The sequence below is a fragment of the Ctenopharyngodon idella genome, chromosome 6, assembly GCF_019924925.1.
Source record: "Ctenopharyngodon idella isolate HZGC_01 chromosome 6, HZGC01, whole genome shotgun sequence".
Lineage (NCBI taxonomy): Eukaryota > Metazoa > Chordata > Actinopteri > Cypriniformes > Xenocyprididae > Ctenopharyngodon > Ctenopharyngodon idella.
The window spans coordinates 13,980,684-13,994,741 of NC_067225.1; the positions used below are offsets into that span (position 1 = coordinate 13,980,684).

The window sequence follows — 14,058 nt, forward strand, 5'->3', positions numbered from 1 at the left end:
TATTCTAGAATCTAACAATTCTCTGACATCAGTGCCTCACACAGAATATTTTAAAAATAAAACGTGTAAATCATACTGTTTCCTTCAAATATGCATTTTCTTAATGCTTGGAAGACTGTGGAAGGTGTCATAATTAGGCATCATTTTGTGTGTCTGCACACAAAATAGCACACCTGCATACAGTTGTACAGTACTGTGTCATCAGACCTATAGCCAGTTTGACCACCCAAAGAGTCTGTGAGTGTCTGTCATTACACCGCCTATGTTGCTTAGCCATCTTAATCAGAGTTGAGCGTGCATCATTGATCATTATTCCTATGAAAATATTTTCTGTTCTACTATTTAAAATAAATGAGTAGATAGATATTATCATGCGCCAAGCAATTCTCTCGGTTTCTTGTTATAATTCTGTCATTGAAACAGTACCATTCTACAGGAAAAGTGTTAAAAAGCAGCGCATCAACTACAAATATATCTATTTAAATTCATAAATATATTTAACTTCTGGATAATGATTTAATGTAACTCCATTATTGAGAGTGGCATATTTAATTATAAATGTGTATATTAAATGGAGAAAAGAATTTAAAATAATTTTGGTTACTTCATTACATCACTCGCACCAGTTAACGAGTGTGCATGCATTGGTCTAGCGTGTGGACGGTGTGCACTTATTTACCCCATGTTTATTTTTTACAAATCCTGATATGTGCTTAGAAAATTCTGTACACATATTTCAATGCACATATTGCACGTTTATACATTGAGCACCTGAACCCTACTGAACATATTTCGGTTAAATTGCAACGCCAAAATCAATACCTGGTGCTCACTGCTTTTGTGGGAATACGAGAATATCCCAACAGGCATGTTCTAACTTATAATGAAAAACCTTCCAATAAAAGTGTAAGCTATTATAGCAGCAAAGGGAGAATCAACTCCCTAATAATGCTCATGATTTTGAGATTAAATGTTCAGCAAGCACATAAAACTATGGTGTGTGGTGTATGTTCGCATATAAAGCCCTTATCCTTAAAAACCAAATATGACTCACACTACATTAAATACAAGAAATGAGGATAAACAAAGTTTGCAGCTACCAAAATGAGAGCATTGAAATTGGAGTGTTGTTTAAAAACTGAACCAAAAAAATGAGTCTACTGTCACTGTCTATAATCAGTAGTCTATCCACAATAGTGTGTAATGTTCAATGACATTTTTTAGCTGTAAAAGAGAATCTAATAACTGAGTTTCTCAAAGAGCTCAAAGAAAAAATCATATCACTGGATCATAAATGAAATCAGCTCATCTCTGATGAACCACCACATCTCTAACTTGTGTGACTTCAGTGTTTACAACTCAGTGAATAATTGCAGTTTTATTCTTCTCCTTCTGTCCTTTGTTCACATCGTTCTTACTATCACAAGAGTGACCAGACAGGGCATAATGACTTGACCATAATGCTTTAAGAACACCAAACACTTCATAAGCTGTGAGTTAATTTCTGTCATTGATTACTTTACCCTCATGTCGTTAAAACCCGCAAGACCTTCGTTCATCTTCGGAACACAAATTAAGATATTTTTGATGAAATCCGAGAGGTTTTTGTCTCCCATAGAAAGCAACGAAATTACCACATTCATGGTCTAGAGAAGTAGTAAAGACATTGTTAAAATAGTCAATGTGACTACAGTGGTTCAACCTTGTAATGAAGCTATGAGAATACTTTTTGTGCACAAAAACAAAACAAAAATAACGATTTTATTCAACAATTTCTTCTCTACCCCGTCAGTCTCCTACACAGTTGATGCATTGCAACGCTTCCATGTTTACGTCTGACGTAAATATCCTTCAGTATTGGCCGACGCATGCGTGTGATGTTGACGCAGGAGAGTCTGCATTCTGACATAGAACACGAAAGCTCTGCAATGTCTCTTCAACGTAAACTGCGTAGGTGAATGACAGGATAGAGAGGAAATTGTTGAATGAAGTCGTTATTTTTGTTTTGTTTTTGCACACAAAAAGTATTCTAGTTGCTTCATAGCATTTAGGTTGAACCATTGTAGTCATGTTGACTATTTTAACGATATCTTTACTACTTTTCTGGAGCTTGAATGTGGTAATTTCATTTCAGGTCCTTACGGGTTTGGAATGACATGAGTGTGAGTACTTATCAGAAATTTCATTTTTGGGTGAACTAACTCTTTAAGGCCCATTCACATCAAGAACGATAACTATAATGATACATAACTACATTACGACACTATAACTACATTACCACCCCACACCAATGTATAATACTGTCCTGTTTATTCTAAGGTGCTGCAGTTTTGTCGCCTGCCACTTTAAAGCAGGATGGATTCTGTTTGGCTGTTAATGTTTTTATCGTTTGTCAGCTTAAAAAAAATATGACAATATATATAACAACAATATAACAATATCATTCCTCTTTGCCGTTATTGTTATAGTTGTGGTGTAGTCTCTGCTATTCTTTTAAATTGAAAATGATTTTTCTTGATGATGAGATATCTTTATCGTTATCAAATAGTTTTACTGTTTACTGAACTTTGTTCTTCTTCCAATTATTTACCTATAGTGTCTAATGAATTGGAAGTCTCCCACATTCACCGAAAATAGTTTACTTCTGCATTGCAAAATAAGTGGTTAAGAGGTGCATCTAAGTACTCAGTGTTTTATGTCACAATTCATGAAAGTGTTGTGACAAAAATATCACACATATTTTCATTCTGAAAAACAACCAAAAGGTGAGTGTGTGATTGTATTCTCTTTTATCGTACAGACATATCAAGAGAGCCTAGGGAGTCATATATTTGAGTGTGTATGTGTGAAACCTTCCCTACTCTCTCTTGAAGGTGCAGGTATGGTGGTAGACTGGGAACAGGAGACTGGCCTCTTGATGACGTCAGGTGACGTTCGAGTCATACGGATCTGGGACACAGAAAGAGAAATGAAAGTGCAGGTACTTCACACAAACACACACACACACACACCCCTTCATCTTAAACACATCAGACCCAGGCAAGCTTTATAGCTCTATCATTTACAGTGGAAATAAAAAAAATCTACACACCCCTGTTAAAACAGCTGGTTTTTGTGATGTAAAAAATAAACAAATATAAATAATAGCAGAACTTTTGCACCTTTAATGTAAAAATTACAACCTGTGTAATGTAACCGAAAACCAAAGTGACACATTTAACAGAAAAAAAAAGATAAAAATGTTACGACCCTGTCTTTTCCTTCGTCACCTGGTGGTGGCAGTGTGGCGTCTGGATGTGACGTAAATGTCAAACTGGATAATTTATGGGTGGAGAGTATAAATATCTGGCTGATCTACTCAACGGTACTTCCTCTGGTAGAACGTGTTTCTCCAGAGAAGTCATTTGCTCCAACCTGCTTTCATTTTGTTCTTCCCAACCTTTCTTACCCATTGGATTCTTATTTTCTTTTGTTTATTTAATTCCTTAGACATTGTGCTATTTTGTTTAGAACAGATAATTTTGTAATAAACAACATGGCAATTCAAAGAACTCATTTGTTTGTGTGATCCTCTTTATGTTACGGTCAAGAACGAGCTGACCGTGACATAAATTGGGGGCTCGTCCGTGATCCTTTGGAGTAAAAACTTAAAATAACCTAACTGCATAAATGTGCACACCCTTTTATAATTGGGTATGTGACTGTTCTCAGAATTAACTAATCATCAAGCTCATGTGAAATAGTACACCTGTCTTCCCCTGAAGTGACTCTGATTAACTCCAAATACATCTCTCTAAGAGTTTTCTGACATCATCATCTTGGTTGCATGCTACTACAAGAGCCATGGGCCACAAAGAGCTTACAAAGCATCAGTGGAAACTTATTGTCGAAAGGTATCGCTCAGGTGAAGGCTACAAAAAATTTCCAAGGAATTGGATATACCATGGAACACAGTGAAGATAGTCATCAACAAATGGAGAAAGTATGGCACAACAGTGACATTATCAAGAAAAATGTCCAAAATGAATGACAAGACAAAGAGAAAACTAGTCAGGGAGGCTGTCAAGAGGCCTACAGCAACATTAAGTGTTTCAACTCTTTCTACCAAGTACTGGTTGCTCCCTGCATCTCCTGTATTCTCCATCTGTCTAAGCTATGGGTCAGGGTGGCAAGACACAAGACTTTTTTGACTTGAAAAAAACAAAAAACATCCAAGCCTGGCTAAATTTTGCAAAAACATATATCCAGTCTCCCAAAACCACATGGAAAAATGTGTTATGGTCTTACAAGGCCAAGAACACCATACCTGTGGTGAAGCATTGTGGTGGCAGCATCATGCTTTGAGCTGCTTTTCTTCAGCTGGAACTGGGGCTTAAGTGAAGGTGGAGGGAATCATGAATAGCTCCAATTATCCAGTTGATTTTTGGCACGGAACCTTCTGGTATCTGCAAGAAAGCTGATAATGAAGAGAACTTTCACCTTTCAGAATGACAATGATCTAAAGCACACAACCAAATCAACAAAATAATGGCTTCAGCAAATAAAAAAAATAATGTTTTGGAATGGCCCAGCCAGAGTAAAGTTGTGGAGGACCTGAAGAGAGCTGTGCCCAGGAGATGCCCTCGCAATTTGCTGATCTGCAATGTTTTTGCAAAGAAGAGTGGGAACATATCTAGTTCAGTCATGAAACTCTAGAGGCCACAGGCTGATAGGTCCTTTAGATGCAGTCTCCATCTCCCCCAACTTCACCTGATTAGAACTGTTAGGGGATTTATGCATGTCTATTTATGGAGTAGCAGCATTTATTACATGCTCACAGCAGCTTGTCTGTATATCTATTAACAGTAGAAAATTCATACTTGCTCTGCAGCAGCAATAATAAACAGCAGCAGTGTAGCAGACCTTGTCCGCCAAGACCAAATACATTAACATTACCATATTCAATAACATGCTAAAAACTGTTCCGAGAGTTTACATGATTGAAATATTCCCAAGTGAGGTTGTGCCAAGCTGATAGACTCCTATTCAAACAGTCTGCTGTAGTACAATCCAAGGGGGGTTCAACTAAGTCGTCTTCTTCTTCTTCTTCTTCTTGCAAATCTGTCACTTTGGTTTTCAGTGGCATTGCATATACAGTATGTTGTAATCTTTACATTAAATGTGCAAAAGTTCTGATATTATTTATCTCTGTTTCATGTTTTCATAACAAAAGACAGCTTTTTTTAACAGCAGTGTGTAGACTTTTCAAACCCACTGTATGTGCACCACTTTCTTGCTTAGATCATAGTTACTGTAGATAATACGTTTTTTTCCCCCATCATTCTCTCTCTGGCTCTTTCTGTTTTTGCTGTCTCCCTAAAAGTCCAACTTTGCAAAGTTCCCACTTGAACATTTCCATTGACTGATACTGCAGATCCTTGTATTATTGTTTTTCGTAAGTATTAATTTAGTTTGAATGGTTAGTTCACCCAAAAATGAAAGTTCTGTCATAATTTACTCACCCTTGTGTTGTTCCAAACCAGTAAGACTTTCATTCTTCTGCAGAAAACAAATGAAGATATTCTTAATAAATTCTGAGCCAGTTCTGTACTCTCCATTGACAGCTACGCAACTACCACTTTGAAGCTTCAAAAAGTTCATGAAGAGATTGTAAAACTAATCCATATGAATCGAGCGGTTTAGTCTAAATTTTCGCACAAGAACAAACCTCAAACGTGCTGCGAAACACACAAGAATGAACCTCATTGGTTCTCGCATGCGTACTGAAGCGTATTCTGAGATGTACTGTATTGCATTGGTGATTTCCAGCTTTAATTTAAGCCCTAAAGTTTTAGATTGTTGTTTCGCCTTCATTAACTCATTCAGCTTTTGTGTCTCTGTTGCAGGACATCCCAACAGGAGCAGACAGCTGTGTGACCAGCCTGTCATGTGATCCTCAGCGGTCACTGGTAGCTGCAGGTCTTGGAGATGGATCTGTTCGGGTGTATGACCGCAGAATGGGACCTAACGAATGGTGTGTCTCCTTCCACAGAGCTCTGATTGTAGAATCATTACCCTATCAAACCTAACACCTCAGATGAATCATAAAGGAATGAGCTGTTGTTGACCTTTGGGGAGAATCAAATCACAGAATCAACCCTCAGAAACCTTTAAAAAGAGTCATATTACTGAATCATAAATGTATTCATCTCTGATGTGGTGTCACAACTAGTATGAATTAACTGGCTAGAACAGAAAATGAATAGGCAGTCTGGTGGCTACAGGCATGTCACTCCTGTTCAGCACCACTGGGCTTATTTTGTCTTGCATTTGGACTTGGTTGGACAAAAGTGTCTGTAACAATAAATCATATCTCCATGTGTTCACACACTATCACCTGCAAATTCCATGAGAAAACAGTGTAATTAAGTCATAAAAAGCCCTATGAATATTTAAATAATGCTAATTTAACAGCTCCCTTCGGTGCTAACATTTCCAAAGACTCAAGATTTCCCCTCTGCTAGTCACATCCGTCAGCTCTCTTTCGTGCCTTATTATTTCTTTTCTTTCATGCGCCTTTAAACACTCCACCTCTGTGTCCCACAGCTCAGGCTGACATTTCCTCTGTCACACTGTTGTTGAGTTCCTTTTCATTAATTTGCATGCAGCCTGAGAGCCACTATACTTTAAGAGCATAAATTGTTTAGTGAAATCGAAGTAAACGTGCATTCTGACCTTTGCATACACGCTAAAGTTCTGTCACAGAATGCAGAATCCATACGTGGACATCCTTGCCACAAATTACATTGCTGGAGTGTTCATGGTCATATTTTCAGTCTAGTTTAAGGGTATTTCTTCTGGTTACTTTTTTATAGATTTTTTTTTAACCCTTTTTCCAGATTCACACTTTAATTCTTAAAAAAAAAAAAAAATATATATATATATATATATATAATATAGAAGTAACATGCTTAAAGTAAATAACATGCTTAAAATAGGAGACATGATGCAGGTAAATATCACTTTTGAACAATATATTTATTATGAAAAAAATGATTATTTCCAAATTGTGCTGTCATTTTGTCATGATGATGTAAAAATATATATTGTATTAAAATAAATATTTAATTGTATGTATTTAGGATACATAAAGGATACATATATAGCAGATAAAGATAAAGTATGCCATTTTATTCAAAACATTTCTATAACAGAATGTATTTAAACACAATATAATATTTGAGATGTGGTGTAAGTTACACTGTGATAGAAATGACTTGTTTAACTGAAAAACAATTATTCTTGAAATTCCACTAAATTCTCCAGTGATTCTCCAGTTGCACGTTGTTAGTATCCCACCCACCCCAGAATTCTTTGAAGAACAGAAAGTTCAAAAGAATAGCATTTATTTGAAATAGATTTTTTGTAACATTGATTTTCTAGCATAATGTTAAAGTCTCTGTCATTTTGATCAATTTGAAGGGATAGTCCACTCAAAAAATTAAAAATGTACTCACTCTCATGTCATTCCAAACCTGTATTTCTTTATTTCTAAACCTGACAGTTTTGGTTCTATTAACTTACACTGTATGGAAAAAAATGCATACATATGTTCAGTAGAAGAAAGACATGCATACAGGTTTGAACGACATGAGGGTGAGTAAATGATGACAGAATTTTCATTTTTTGGTGTACTACCCCTTTAATGCATCCTTGCTGAATAAAAGAATTCATTTCTTTCAAAATCTTACTGACACCAGACTAGTAATAGTGAATAGTAGTGTAAGTCCACAGTTCCAAAAATCCCCATAGTGTAAGAAACACCCTTCTAAAAAAAACTATGATTTCTTCAATATGCTGTAACTACAGAAATAACTGTTATTCTGTGTTATGTTGCATTTTTATTCCTGCAGCACCCTCTAGTGTTCAGTGTTCCATAATGCTTCCTGATTGGCTTATACTATCCAAATATCTCTTTTTTCCAGTCGTGTGATGACGTATAGGGAACACGGTGCTTGGGTGGTGAAGGCACACTTGCAGAAGGAGCCCGAAGGACACATTATCAGTGTCAGGTAACTGCTTTTTTCTCCACATAATTTATATCACTTCATCAAAGAACTTACGCTCTTACTGTAGTCAGCTCACAATTTGGTTCCCCTGTCTTGTAGTGTGAATGGAGATGTGCGGTTCTTTGACCCACGGACGCCAGAATCAATCAACGTCTTGCAGACAGTGAAAGGACTGACGGCTCTGGACATCCATCCACAGGCAAACCTGTTCGCTTGGTGAGAGATGCACATGCACCTTCTATATGATTCATACATTCAGTTCTATTGTGCAAAATATTGCTGTTTAGAAAAAACCTTGATTAAACTAACTAATAATTCTGCTCGTAACATCACGTAGTTAATTTAGAATTCAGTTTATTTAAAGAAAGCACTGATTGCACACTTTTTTCTCTCATTCTCTCTCCAGTGGCTCTATGAATCAGTTTATAGCTGTGTATAACTCCAATGGGGATGTGATCAGCAACATTAAATACTATGATGGTTTCATGGGGCAGAGAATTGGAGCCATCAGCTGCCTGGCCTTCCACCCTTACTGGGTAAGACACGTTTCTCAATGAAGACGGAGAAATGTCTTTATTTCTATAAGCTGCAGTGTTGGGAAAACTACTTTAAAGGGTTAGTTCACACAAAAATGAAAATTCTATCGTTCCAAACCCACAAGACCTTCGTTCATCTTCGGAACACAAATTAAGATACTTTTGATAAAATCTGTGAGCCTTCTGGCCTCGATAGACTGCAACATTATAACCACTTTCAAGGCCCAGAAAGGTAGTAAAGACATCGTAAAAATTGTCCATGTGACTACAGTGGTTCATCTTTAATTTTATGAAGCAACAACAATACTTTTTGTGCGCAAAAAAACAAACCAAAATTTCTTCAACAATTTCTTCTCTTCCATGTCAGTCTCCTACACTGTTCACGTAGTAAACACAGCACTCAGTGCTTCCAGGTTCTACGTCAGAACACCGGCTGAATAGCAGCATGTAACTAAATATTTTTCTACAAAAAATAAAATGCTGCTCAGGGACTTGAAACTTGGAAGCTGCATGTTGGAAAAATTTGCTTGTTTAACACCTCTGGGCCAAATTTACTGTGTTAAAATAACGGATGCAGATTGAAAAGACTAGATGGCTTTTAAAATATACAGTATAACCTCATGACTTGAGTATCAAGCTTAAGTAAGAAGAAGAAGAATCAAGAAATCCAAATTTGCTTTTACCTAGTAACAGAGAATTATACAAATGAAGAACCAATCATTTTGGAAAAAAAATGATGCCATGAATCATGTCACCTTTGCCATGCTCCTGTTGTACTCTCTTTGTCAGGGTAGTTCTCTCTAAAATTGGTCTAAGATCCTCCCAGCAGTGAAGATAAACTTGAGAGATAAACTTAAGAATAAAAATGGAGGAGAATAAAATGTAAGAAATAAAATATACAAATAGGTACAACAGCATCTTGATAAGCAAGTAGCATGCATGCTGTACATTGTAAATCAGTCAGTCAAATAATATATTTAAGGCTTTATGGAAGATATGGAAGACCAGCCAAATACTACTTACTTTAAATCAGTGATGCCTCCGATTATTATCTCTATACGATGGAATCAATGCAAGCAGTTTTTGCTTTTGCATACATCCACATGACATATGACATGACATATGCATGAAGAGCAACTGGGCTTGAAATGTCACTTGTGGTGAAAACATGGAATAAATATTTTTCTATTTTTGCAGCTGTGGTGTGCCAACTTTTCCTTCCTTTTTTACAATTTGTTTGTGGTTGAGCACCCTTATTGAGCTGTTTTGCCTGTTAGATGTGCGCACTTTGTGTTGAATTTTTGTGGAACACTTGCAATAGAAAATGAAAACTTTACATATATAATCCTCTTCCTTTTCTTTTACCTCCTCAGCCTCATCTGGCCGTGGGCAGTAATGACTACTACATGTCCATCTACTCCGCAGAGAAGAGACTCAGATAACATCATGACCTCTCACCTTTGACCTTTGCTGACCCCCTTGGATGTAAATGACTTCCTGTACATATGCAACAACCATGATGAATGTCTAAAGAAGGCTGCTGAACCCACACATGATGACTATATTAGTATCATTATTATTATTCTCAAGATAATTCTCATTATGGATTTATTGATTGTACACTTGGCTGTGCAGAGGAGTGTATATTATTTAAATTGCATATAAAGATCTTAAAACTTTATGGTTCGGCCGATGTTGGCTGGGTTTGACTGTCTTGGAACTGTTAACCTCATGCAAAACCCTACAGAGTGAGAGAGATCGACCTAAACTCAAGAGACTAAGATGACAAACTTCCAGAAGCTGGGTTTTCCAGGCTGACTGTGGAAGGCCCGTTGCCCAGTGGGTTCTCTCTGAAGCCACGTGCCTCGTCATATCTCTGCTGAAGTACAGTTGGATCTGCTTTTCTTCTTATGTGAAGAAATAGCCAACCTGTGCAGCGCTCCTACTCGCCAGTCACAACCTTCCTCACACATCCTGGCTTAACATGTTCACACACAGTGCCAAACCCCCTCAACATCAAAACACTTTTTTGGACTGCATATACACAAATGCTGCATTACACCACAACAACACACATGACTCTGATCTTAAAGCACTGGACGTGGACAATAGGGCCTGCCCCCCATTTGCATCCACACTAAGCCAAGTTTCTTAAAGATGAGCTTGAATAATCAGGATGAAGATTTGTAGACAGAAATGTAAAGATAAGAAGAGAGAGTGAGTTTTCGATCTATTTTTGGTACTTGGGCAGTACAATAACATCAAGCTTGCATTCAAGAGTCATACGTAAACACACAGCCCCCTGGAAATGCCACACTACCTATTTTTGCAGCGCCAAAACTTTTGTTCTCTTGGTCATCATCACCTTCATCATTTACCCCCTCCCCATCTTCTGAAAAGACTGCTTTTTCCAGAAGTTCTTCTGTAATCTGTTGTGCAAACTCATTTGGTCTTAAAATCAAAGATGGTTTCCATTGTTATTTTTCCTCAGTGAAAAATTAGTGCAGTGGACAGAACATAAAAAGGACTATTTCACATTTGTAGCCTATCATGATGTTGCAGTTTGTTTGTCCAGATCTGTTTCCACTTTCACTTTTTCTGTCACTCAGTGAATGTCTAATCTTTTGGTTAAACATAGAGCAGTGGTTTTCAATCCTGGTGCTGGGGACTCACCGCTCTGCACATTTCAAATATCTCCGTTATTTAACACACCTGGTCATCAGCTCATTAGGTGAGAGATCTATGAACTGAATATAAGATAAGAGAGACATACAAAATGTGCAGAGCGGTGGGTCCAAGGCTGAAAACCACTGGAGTGACACAGCATTATGTGGAATCAAATACAAATATCATGACTTTCTCATTATAGCACTTATATGTACACACAAAGTCTGATTTTGTTCGGTGCTACTGTTAGCTTTGCTGAATTAATTGTATTTCCAAATTTGAGTATTTAGAGCTTGTGATTCATAGAGGTTTTGTGTGTGTGTGTGTCCCACAACTTTTATCAGTTTGTACAAGAATGAAAATGATAGTGTTTACTAAAAGCCTAAAGGGGTAGTTCACAAAAATACGCACATTTAATCACTTACTCACCCATATGTCATTCCAAACCTGCATGACCTTTTTATTTGTGGAACACAAAGGAGATGTTAATCAAAGTGTCCAAACACTTTGAACACTTTGATTAGCACAAGTGGATGGGGACCAGGCATTTCCCGAGTCACACAGGTGTGGCAGAACATGAGCGCAAGTAAATTATTCTGTATTAATTTTTTGGGTGAGCTATCCCTAAAGTACAGCAGAAAAATCAGGTGGAGCTTTTTTAATATTAAGCGAATTGACATTATTTACATAATGTCTGAATAAAAGTACATAATCTGAATAAAAGTTAGTGCTAAGTTCAATTTTGTAAGGTACTTTGAGTTGCTGATACATTTATTACCAGTTAATAAAACTAGAAGGGTTGATCAGGATGGAAATGTATTTTTATAACAGCTCTGATCAAAGCGTTTTGTTTGTTTTTTCATTTCACATCCTAGTAAAAATTTCTGCGAGCATATCTGAACTTTTAATGTGAGGTGACTGATGGAAACAGGCCTGGATCAAATACTGTGAAATATGTACACAGCTCATAGATATTTTCCTTTGGGACAATCATGTCACAGTCGAATTACACTTCTTTAGGGAAATTTAATTAATGTCTTAAAATCAAATAATAGATAAATGGAAAAATTATAGTACATTTTGAGCTTAGCTCCTTGATTAGTTGAATTGACCCTAGTCCTGAGTCTGTTGTTTTATCTATTGAGATGGTGAAGGTAAACATCCTTGTGTGTAGTGTCCATCAACTCTAGCACCCTGATTTTCTGACTCGTCACTGATGATGTGAGATGATGACTGGCAGATATGTTTAATTCTTACCTTCCCAAAATCCAGTTCTTGGAATGTGCTTGAATTGATGTTATTACTTTTGTAACCAGTTTATGTAATATCTGTATTTAAACTTTTAACTGGATAAGTTTTTATTTTTTCATCTTTTAATCTCTTCTTCTTTTCCAGTCCTTTTTTTTTTTCTTTGTATTTTGACTTGTATTTCATGGTGTGGCTGCCATTCTCTTGCTGTGTTCGCATTAATCCCTGAAGGGAAAGAGAAAGCACATTTGTCCTTCGCTTTCCCCAGGACCCTTAGTCTCTTGTTGGATTCTCTGCCCCCTTTGGACATTTGTTTTCATTGAAAGGATAGTTTGGTTTAGCACTATCAGTGGATTTGTTTATGAATTGTGCCGGTATATATTCCCATCAGAATATACCGTTTTTCATCCCGCTGTTAGGGAGTCGGGGATGTACTCTGGCTTTATCAAACTGGAAATCACTGCTCTACTAATCCTGCTTTGGGTTTTAACATTTTAAAGTAAAAGAATTGAAATGAATTGAAACAATCAGGGGTTTTCCATGGCTGTAGACTGCTTTTTCACCATGGTTTAAAAGACGAGAAGAAAGCATTCAAATAAACCAGATACATAAAGGTACAGTTTGCTTTATTTGTCTCTTTGCTTTGTTTCTGTCATACTTTTATCCAGTTCCTTTTAATGTTGGCATAGTTTTTATTTTTATGTATTTTGTTAGTTGACAAATGTCCATAAACTCTTTTTTTTTTTTTAATTAAAAATCAAGATTTTAGGTTACATGAGGCACGTGTGGATATCTTGGGCCATTTAACAAGTCACATTTTTTACCATTTTAAACAACCTTTTCACAAGATCACTTCATGTAATTCGCAAAATGTCTTAATTTATACACGTGTGAGTGCGTATAAAATAAGACATTTTGTCAAACCATTTAAATGTTATATTAATTACTATTACTGTACAACAAAATATACTATATTTACTATGAGTACTATTAAATTTTTTTCTTGCTTTCTTGCAAAAAGTGTTTTCTAGAACAAAAGCAATTGTCAAGTCAAGTCACCTTTATTTATATAGCTCTTTTTACAATGCAGATTGTGTCAAAGCAGCTTTACAGTGATAAATGGTATATAATTTTGGCTGCACAGCAGCTCTTAAACAAAATGCTGTCAATGTATGCAGATGCAAAGCACGATTGAATATCAAATGTCAAGTGTCCCCAACTAAGCAAGCCAAAGGCGACAGCGGCAAGGAACCCAAACTCCAACAGGTGACATCAGGTGGCAAATAGGTGGCAAATAGGTGTTAAAATGGAGAAAAAAACCTTGGGAGAAACCAGGCTTAGTCGGGGGGCCAGTTCTCCTCTGGCAAACAGTGCTTTGTTACGATTCAGGTAGCTATCATAAGCCCGATAGGATCGCAACATTCAAAGTATTTATTCCAGTTCAATCCATTGTATTCATCACGCCGGTATGGACGGTTTGTTGAGGAGTTGTGCCACTGGCTGTCGTGTCGATGAGGCCTTCACAATGGATGATCTAGTTGACTTAATCTCTGCTGACA

General features: G+C 36.8%; 1 protein-coding gene across 4 annotated transcripts in view; it reads left to right on the forward strand.

The window, feature by feature from the left end:
* Positions 1–13,116, forward strand: part of rptor (regulatory associated protein of MTOR, complex 1) — a 288,348-nt gene extending 275,232 nt beyond the window's left edge. For all 4 annotated transcript variants that reach the window (XM_051898081.1, XM_051898084.1, XM_051898082.1 and 1 more), the window contains 6 exons: positions 2,874–2,980; positions 5,886–6,013; positions 7,965–8,051; positions 8,148–8,264; positions 8,455–8,584; positions 9,958–13,116. In XM_051898081.1, coding sequence (XP_051754041.1) covers positions 2,874–2,980; positions 5,886–6,013; positions 7,965–8,051; positions 8,148–8,264; positions 8,455–8,584; positions 9,958–10,026 — 638 coding nt within the window. In that variant the 3' untranslated portion in view covers positions 10,027–13,116. The remainder of the gene's footprint in view (positions 1–2,873; positions 2,981–5,885; positions 6,014–7,964; positions 8,052–8,147; positions 8,265–8,454; positions 8,585–9,957) is intronic.
* The last annotated feature ends 942 nt before the right edge of the window (positions 13,117–14,058 follow it).